Source organism: Nelumbo nucifera, chromosome 5 (assembly GCF_055504915.1).
Source record: "Nelumbo nucifera cultivar China Antique chromosome 5, China Antique-T2T, whole genome shotgun sequence".
Lineage (NCBI taxonomy): Eukaryota > Viridiplantae > Streptophyta > Magnoliopsida > Proteales > Nelumbonaceae > Nelumbo > Nelumbo nucifera.
The window spans coordinates 61,960,825-61,970,328 of NC_142653.1; the positions used below are offsets into that span (position 1 = coordinate 61,960,825).

At 34.5% G+C, this 9,504-nt stretch overlaps 1 protein-coding gene across 1 annotated transcript; it reads left to right on the plus strand.

Moving 5' to 3' along the window:
- Positions 1-2,306: 2,306 nt before the first annotated feature.
- MES14 (methyl esterase 14) lies at positions 2,307-8,850 on the plus strand. Its single transcript, XM_010248466.3, has 6 exons — positions 2,307-2,563; positions 2,831-3,164; positions 5,996-6,235; positions 6,335-6,478; positions 7,289-7,423; positions 8,348-8,850. Exons 2-6 carry the CDS (start codon positions 2,919-2,921, stop codon positions 8,618-8,620), a joined length of 1,038 nt encoding a protein of 345 aa, XP_010246768.1. The 5' UTR covers positions 2,307-2,563; positions 2,831-2,918; the 3' UTR covers positions 8,621-8,850.
- The last annotated feature ends 654 nt before the right edge of the window (positions 8,851-9,504 follow it).

Genomic DNA, 9,504 nt, shown 5'->3' on the forward strand with positions numbered 1-9,504 from the left:
CTAAACTTGGCCTAAATTAGATAAATAATGTTTTTAACTTAATAAAATAATAGATGTTTATTAATGGCATCATTACAAATAATTAGATATTTAGCAACAATTATGGAAGAGGGATTTTTAGCAATTTTTTAATAAAAATAAATAAATAAAATTATTTAACTCAATAATATAAATATATAAATAATTATGCAATAAAATGAGAAAAAAAGAATTAAAATTTCCTAATTGTGCTTTGGGCTTTATATGAGGGTCAGCCTCAAGCTTAAGGTCTAGGCTTGATGGCCAGCCCAGGCTCAGACTTGGGCTTGAATATGTTTTGTTGATATGAAGGCAAAGATCGACTTGAACCTGGCACAAACCGTGAATCGGTTTAATCCCAACTGAGACCTAACCTATTTGATAGCCCTAAATATTAGGCTCGGGGAGAGAGAGAGAGAGAGAGAGAGAGAGAGAGAGAGAGAGAAATAACTTATTAGTTAAATATTGTTCATGGGTTGAATTAAATAAATAAAAATTTATGGAGAATTATTTATTTCATCTATTAAAACAAATAACCGACTAATTTAATTTAGTAAAGTAAATAAATAAAATTTCAATTATTATTGGGACAAGACATGTATAGCCTATCCGACAACATAACTAATCCATTGATAGACTTAAAAAGGGAGAGAGAAAGAGAAATACTTTGTTCATAAATTAAATCATTAATTAATTGAATAATTTAGTTAAGTAAAAAAATAAAATCTATGGATAATAATATACTAACTTTAGGTAAAATAAATAAATATCCAAGCTATCTAGATCTAAACCTAATCCATTGACAACCCTAAATATTTAACTCAGGGAGGGAGAGAGAGAGAAATAACTTGTTAATAGAGTAAACAATTTAGTAAATTCAATAAATAACTTTTTTAACTTAATAACATAACTATATAAATAATTGGGTAAGAAAATGAGAGAGAAACAAAGAATTTTCTCACCGTATGCCAAAATAAAAGACCTATAGCGGCAGTCTGTATACCACTTTAGCGGTAGTCACGATCGCTAAAAGTGATTTTTCTTTACCGACAGTCGCCAAAATTGCTGCTAGAACTCTTAGCGATACTTGTTTTAGCGGCAATTTGCCGATTATCGGTAAAACTTAGCAGTAGTTTTTGACTGCCGCTAAAAGTGATTTTTCTTGTAGTGCTTGTTTTCGTAGATCTGCAGTGATTTTTCTTGTAGTGCTTGTTGTTTGTAGATCTGCACTTTGGAAGAGTCAAACGACTACGTTTTATTTTCCTAGCGACCGACGATTAGCAACCAAAATCACAAACCAGGTTGAAAAAATGAGCTTCTGGTGACTGGTGACTAGTAATTGGCAATCAAAAATACAAATTGGATTGAAGACGATGGGCTTTCGATGATTGGACCGACAACTAGCAACCAAAAATGCAGATTAGATTGAAGACAATGGGCTTCCGATGACTTCGACAACTAGCAACCAAAATTATTAGACTAACAACGATGGGCTTCTGATGATTGGTGACCAACGACTAGCAATGAAAATCATAGATGATGTCTCTCTCCTCTATTTCAACCTCTTTGCCACCAATTTTAGCATACCTTGTCTAAGAACCCATACCAGTACCTGATCGGCGACCAAATTTGTCGTCTTGGTTAAAGACAACCTGAAAATCAATGTTTGAGCACCTCTATTTCAAGTGTCGAGTGGTTTATTTCATTAATATCATTTTATAATATTTTATAAAATATTGTAATAATTGTTCAATTAATATTTTATATAAACATTATTTTATAATGTTTTATATTAATATTTGAAAATAAATATTATTTTTATAATATTTTATATAAATATTATTTGTTTGACTTAAGAACCTACTAGAATATGGTTATTTTTCATATTTTTAAACTTGAATTCCCCTTATTATTATTATTATTATTGTTGTTGTTGTTGTTATTGTTGTTGTGGTCTTCATGGTGATTCATGCATGGGATTCAGTTGAAATGTATAGTATAGCATGTGAAAAACATTGTATATATGTATGAGTGAAGTGAATGCTAAAATTGTCATTTACGTCAATATAAGCACTTATAGGAAAAGTAGCTTACCAAACATCCTCACCCCAATAACTACTTAAAAATATAATAAGTGATTTGATAAATAAGTTATCAAACAACCTTAAATGACTTAAATGACTGATAAAATAAATACTTTTAAGAAGTACATCAAATACTTCTTTTAACAACCATTTAATTATCAAACAAGGCATAAATAATAAAATGGCCAGTGCATGCAGGTGCGATTATCCCGACCCAACTCGGAGATCCGAGTCCAGATCCCCATCCAGTGCACGGTAGTAAGTACATGTGATCACAGTCTAGCGTGCGCCTACAGTTGGAAATTACGTTCGAGACAGAGAAGTTGAAAACAGATGACAGAGTGGGAAGTGGGAACAACAAGTTGTCAAACCCACGATGACAATTCTTAATCGCACGCACCGCTCGTTGACTGAAATGTTCAGCTCTCTTCAGTCTGTATACTTGCAGTCTAACTGCGCAGGTTAGCGTGTTAGCGTAAAATTTTTCATTTTCAGGCGGAAGATAAACCGAACAGCATTAATTGTTTTCCACCCACTGAGGTTGTAATTCAGAGAGTAGAAAATAAAAATATATAAATAAATAAAACTTTTAATGTCTACCGTTTCAGTTGGATGTTTTCTGGATCGTTTTTACCTCTATTTCTCTTTGTCCAATCTCTTTTCTGTTCGACCAATCTCACCTAAATTCTCTCCATTAACATAATAGCACGTTTCTTCCCCTGAGCCAGAGACTCTTGTGATTCCTTCCATCTTCCGGCGAAATCAGCAGAGCCATTCGTGGGTGTTCTTTGCCTTCAATAATTCAATTTGTTTAAGATGGGTAATCGATTTATGTGCATGCCGAAGAAGGACGCGAAAGATATTGGGTCGAGGAGCAATAGGAGAGGGGGATCGCAGAGGAAAATGGCGGCAGAGGAGGAGTTCTTGCACCGGCAGGCGTTGTCAATGGCAATTCATCAGCACCAGCTGTCGCAGAGGTTCGACGGATCGATGTCGCGGCGTATTGGGTCGACGAGCTCTCGGAGGCGGACTTTTTCTGATCCCTTCTCCAATGGAAAACAGGTCTGATAGCAACCGTATTCCTCCATATAGTCTTTGATTGGCTTTAGTTTCATTACCTTCTGTAAGATGGTTTATTTGACACTTGAAAATTTGTTCTGGGATTCTGGAGGAGAATGGTTTCTAATTGCCGAAGTTTACTGAAGTATTCCCCACAATTAGGACATGGAGAGAGTAGAGTTCCCAATTAAAGGTGGAAGCAGCACTACTTAAAAGGAAAGTTGGAGGAAAAGTATATATATTTTTATGGCGTTCCTTTTGGGGATGTGGTGGAGAAAAGAATAATAGAAGAAGTTTGATTGTTATGTGACAACTGGAAAGGGATTGGCAGGAATAGCTGCCTGGTTTTCCCTCATATATTGCAAAGAATGGTCTCTCGCCCACCTTTTAGTTATTTATGCCGCTTTTGTTCCTCTGTACAATAAATTGGAAAATTTTCAGATTGAAATATTTGGGCTATTATTCCCACCACTTATAGTGAAAACTTTGTTTTCTGCCCTTTTTAGTTTGTTTTGATGCAAATGGCAAGGAATAGGAAGTTTTCATCACCAAAGTTTACATTTCATTCTAAAATTTCTGTCCAATTTACGTTAAAACAGACAGCCTAACTGAAAAGCGAGAGAAAAAAGAAGACAAGATTTGTTTGCAGAATTATGAATTAACATTCTAATTATAAGTAATAACAAGGGAAAGGCTTTTGATTGGGACAAATATTTCCCGGATGAAAGGGCTTTTGGGGCAGGCAAGTGTGCTGGAAGTAGAGTGGACTGGGCCATTTATTTTGTTACAGTGAGAAAATGTTATATTATTTTGGTTGTAGCTCTGCTCCGTGAATCAGAAAAGTCTAGGTTTCATCAGCTTTGTTTCCCCTATTTCATTTCTTTCACTTCATGCCCCACACTTTTGAAGTAGTCAGCAAATTGGTTTTCTTCTTTTGTGAATGTGCTTTTGGTGCTTATGTGCCAAATGCTATGTCCATGATGGTTGACCCTATCTTCCATGTATGTCACTTAGCCATGTATTGCTATCTATCACAACCATTGAATCACCTCTCAGCCAAACATTTCATAGGCAGTTGTCTTGTGCGAAAAAAAAAACAGAAAACCTCCCTTTTGCTGTCATTGCCTCCACCACCTCTATACTTGTCCACCCAATTGCTCTTGCTTTTACATCTGTAACTCAACCATCTTCTCCTCTTGCAGTGAAACAAATTGTTCACTTTGTCCCTATATCTCACTAATGCATCAGAATTTATTCTGTTTTGGCAAGGAGGCTTCTATTTCATCATTATTGTTTATTTCATATTGCTGTTTTTATTCTGCATGCTTCTACTTATTCTATTATTGCCTTTTGTGCCAACTGCACAGATGGACTTGGTGTTTTGACATTTTAGATTAAGTCATTTCTTTTTTTCCCATATTCTCATAAGATATTTTCTCCATGCTACTGTTTTTTTCATACTATTTGTTTCCTGTTCCACCCCCATATAATTGATGTATCATTATTTGATGGACCGATGTTATTTATACTTACAACTAACCAAACATGGCTTGCAAGGATGCAATTTATTAATAATTCATGCATATCTTCACTATCCTCTGCATATCTTATAATATGGTCAGTATTTACATATCTTTCTTTCAAGTATTCTCTTGTGGTCAGGCTTACTCAGGCCTTGATTTCATCCTCATTGCATTCCTGTCTACTGATTTCTATTTGCAAATGGAACATTAAATTTTCTACTTGAATTTAGGCTCTACCATAATCTGTCATATTGGCATCATGAAGGGATGGCAATGACTTAGATGATTTTCCCTACATGTTGGGATGCAGTGGTCCTGAATGCACTGAGCCATTCATAAGCTGGCATGGTTTCTTTCAAAACTCATACTTGTTCTTTACCTCTTGCCATGTGGTACTTTGATTCAACAAGCTTACTACTAGGTCATGCTTGACCTCATGTTTGAAGATTCAATTGATCAACTCATTAAACTCATAATTATTTTCAAGTTGATATTTGGTCTATAGTGTATTTTTGTTCCATCAGTCTTGAACTTCATGATGACTTTAAACAGGGAAAATTACCTGAAATTCTTGTATATTGACTATAGTTTTCCAGCTGTTCTTACCATAATTGGTAGGAAAGGGCTCTAGATGGCTGAATCCAGAGGTGGAAATAAAGGCAAAAAAAAAATATTTATTTCATGACCTGAAACATGTGCAGATCATGAAATCCTCACTATCTGAAATTTTAGTAGAATTTCATCATAATGGGCCCAAATCTGGCAAAAATAGAAAGATCAGTATTATTTGAAATTACATTTTTGGATATCATGATTTTGTTTTCTATTTTTATTTGTTATCCTATTATCCTGTTTATCTTAATCCTTTTTTAATGATATTTTACCTAGCCATCCAATTATCTCGTATTGGTATCATGGTTCTACATAGTATTATTCTTGTCAAATATCAAAATTTTGAACGCTTGAAAAATTTGCAAACCTGATCCATAATTGAAGACTGTAGAATAATCATGCATATTGAATATGTGTGGATTGGGTTCATCACCTAAACTCATTTGCCTTTCATTTAGCTATTCAGTTTGACTACATCCATTCTTCTAGAAGTTCATTGCACTAGTAATTGTGCAGCACTTATGCAGTTGCTCTTTTCTTTTTTTTTTTTTTTTCCTTTTTCGATAGGTCCAAGTAAGTGTAACAATATTTTCATAAGCAACTATTCTTAAAGATGGGACACGCTACAATTTTTCTTCACTTTGAGTGTCAAAAGAACGAAAATATGGTTAAATATGTCACAACTTTTATGCTCTGCAGGCCCCAGAGTTTTTAGAGAATATCAAAACAAAGAAACTTGTTCTAATTCATGGAGAGGGATTTGGAGCATGGTGTTGGTACAAGACTATTGCTCTGTTGGAAGAAGCAGGATTGCTTCCCATTGCCTTGGATCTCATGGGATCTGGAATTGATAAGACAGATACAAACAGTGTCACAACATTGGTGGACTATGCTAAACCCTTGATTGATTATCTAAATGACCTCCCAGAGGATGAGATGGTAAGAAGCAGCATGCAATTTTGATTACTCTTATGTCTGTTCTGTAGCCTACTGGAAGGCATCCTGGAAACTACTGTGATCTCTATAGTTCTTCTACAGGTTATTTTAGTTGGCCACAGTTGTGGGGGTGCAATAATCTCTTATGCTTTGGAGCATTGTCCAAAGAAGATTTCAAAATCAGTTTTTCTCTGTGCTACTATGGTGAAAGATGGACAGAGGCCTTTTGATGTTTTTGCTGAAGAGGTGCATGATCCATGTCTGTTGTACAATCAGTGTTAAATTATAATTATTTAATCATCTAAATGTGATGGAAAAATATCTTTAGGCAAAGCATTCTTGGGCATATACCCAAATCAGAGTCAATCACCTAAGTCACAAAGAATTCTCAATTTACTGGAAGAATCAACCACTCAAGAGTTGTTCTTAAATCAATTTAAGCCACATGAAGTGGCTTGACCATTTTGTACTACAGAAGAATGCTTTCTTGTTATATAGTCAACCTTTGGCTGGTATTGAATCAGTTTCCTACATTCCAAAAAATGGAGGTTGTTTATGGTTACATCAATGAAAAAGTCGTACACTCCCTGTTGCCGAAATTTGAATGGATCAGCTAATTATTATGAGTACACTACCTTTTAAATGGCTCAATCCTTGTGTGGCATCTGTAACAATGAATAAATTAGGATTCTGTCTTGGGTAAATTCTTCTTATATTAAAGCAGGGCAATTTAAAGCAAGGATTGAGAAGTATATCATAAAGATTTATTTGACTTCACAATTCTCAGTAGTCATATTCATGCATGGATACTACCATATTCATCCAACCCTACTCCCATGATTCTCAAATAACACAAGTGCATCTGAACTGAGCCACTCATGCAAAACAACTCTAGCAAGTCATACTGAGCCTGTAGTTTGCTGCCAGCTGGTTGCCAATATAATATTGATTTTAGTTTTTTCTTTTAATAAAATACCCTTAGCTGGCAGCTGTCTTTTAGTGCTTTTGTATTGCTCCTAATTTGAATTCTTATGGGACACATATTCATATTGGCAGCTAGGCTCTGCTGAGAATTTTATGCAGGAGTCACAGTATCTAACATATGGGAATGGTAAAGATAAACCTCCCACTAGTCTCATGCTTGAGAAACAACATATGAAGGGTTTATATTTCAATCAGTCTCCTGCTAAGGTATGCTACAATGTGAAATTTACTACCATTACCTTCTGGAATATTGTGTTTAAATTCCCATCATTTGCCAATTTTAGAATTGTTCTTTTGATATCATCTGAAGTAAAGGTGCCTCTGCATTTCTTGTCTTTTCCTATTTATTTTTCTTCTCTTTTTCCAAGAGATTTTCTGAAAATGTGAATTTCCTGCTAATCAGAATGTAATGCCATAAACATAACTTATATGCTTGACAATCTAATTCATATCTATATGTAAATCTCCTAAAATTACCAATATATTCTTTCAATGAGGGTGGTATAATAATCTAGACTGATATTGAAAGCTACTGACTACTCACTTTAATCCTGTTAGGAATTCCCCCATTTATTCTTGCACATGAGAATGAGAATAATGTTTATATCATAATTATTCTTATGTATTAGTAAGATCAATTGTGTAAGTATTTAATTTAAACCTCTTGTTTATCAATGAAATAAAAAGTAGAATTCACTACAGAAACAATCTACTATGGTTATAAATTTCTAAAGTGCCTGATATAAAAAGCTCTATGGAATACTCCAGCCCCTCAACTTTGGTGATTTATTGTGGCCCGCTTTCCTGCCCTTGTTGGAGTTTCTAAATGCCTCCCCTTTCAATACACTGATTTGGTAGTTGAAGTTTGCATATCAAATTGTGTGGCCTTCAACAAAATGAATCATGTCATCTTACTAAGCTCCATATGAATATTCAGAACACTTCTGAGTGCTTATGATGACACAGTTCAAATTTAAACACCATCAATAGTGACATTATGTGATCAATCTTGATGGAACCCAAAAAAGTTTGTTAGTTCAGATATTTTTTCTTGTCAAGATAATTAGATATATATATTTTTTCTTTAAACAGTTTATTTGCATGGAATGTAATGAATTTAACTGGTTGCAGGATGTTGCATTGGCCACAGTTTCAATGAGACCAATTCCTCTAGGACCAATAATGGAGAAGCTTTCATTGTCACAGGAGAATTATGGCACTGGTAGGCGTTTCTACATTCAGACACTTGATGACCATGCATTATCACCAGATGTTCAAGAAAAGCTTCTCAGGGAAAGCCCACCTGAAGGTATCTTTAAGATCAAGGGCAGTGACCACTGTCCCTTCTTCTCAAAGCCACAGTCTCTACACAAAATTTTACTTGAAATTGCCCAAATTCCATAGCTTAAGTTATTGGAGTTGCTAGAAAACTTTATTCTCCCAGAGATTACAAAGTGGAGAGAAGAGTTGTACAATATAACATGGCATCAGAAATCTGTAGTCTTTACTATCAGGTATAAATATAGGATGAGTGATTCTTAATTCAATTTGACTCGAGGAGAAATAACATGTTAAATGTGATTGTTGGAGAAAACAACAGAAATGGTCAATTTCAGTGGGATATTTTGGTCGTATACCATATGTAGAAAGAATGATGTTTCTATTTAAATTGATTTTCTTGTTTGCCACAGAATTGCTTTCTTTTCCTTTTATTTTTCATTTTCCCTCTTTCCTTCTGGGGTTGGGGGAAAGGGGAGGTGGGAAGAAATGTTATCAACAAAGGGAGGAATTTAGCATTGTTCTCTTCACCATATTGAAACTCTATGTTCATTACTATTTATTTTGTTGTTTATGAAATTTCTATTTATACGTATGTTGCATTTATTTCTTTCTCGAAACATTCATTTTTTGTTTGTCGCATTCATTATTGACATTCATCTTATTTTGTGTCTTTTATTCAATTCTAGCATTTTTCTAAATCGTCTATTAAGGTTGTGTTTGGTTTTGAAGGAAAAGATGGGGAAACTTATACCCCTTAGTTGGGGTAGTTAATTCCTTTCCCAGGTTTCCCTGTCCATAAGTGAACTACTTAGAATCTTTTCGTAGATCATTTTGGAGTCACTTCAAATTAAGACTCAATTTTTGAGGTTTTTTGGGTTCCATCGTCTCTAACAATGGGCGGCAACTCTTTTGTTTCCTATTTTTGGTAGATCAGTTTTTCAGTTTTCTTTCCTCTTCTTAATCAATGTATACTCAAGATTGATACCTGGTAATTTTATTTATTTTAC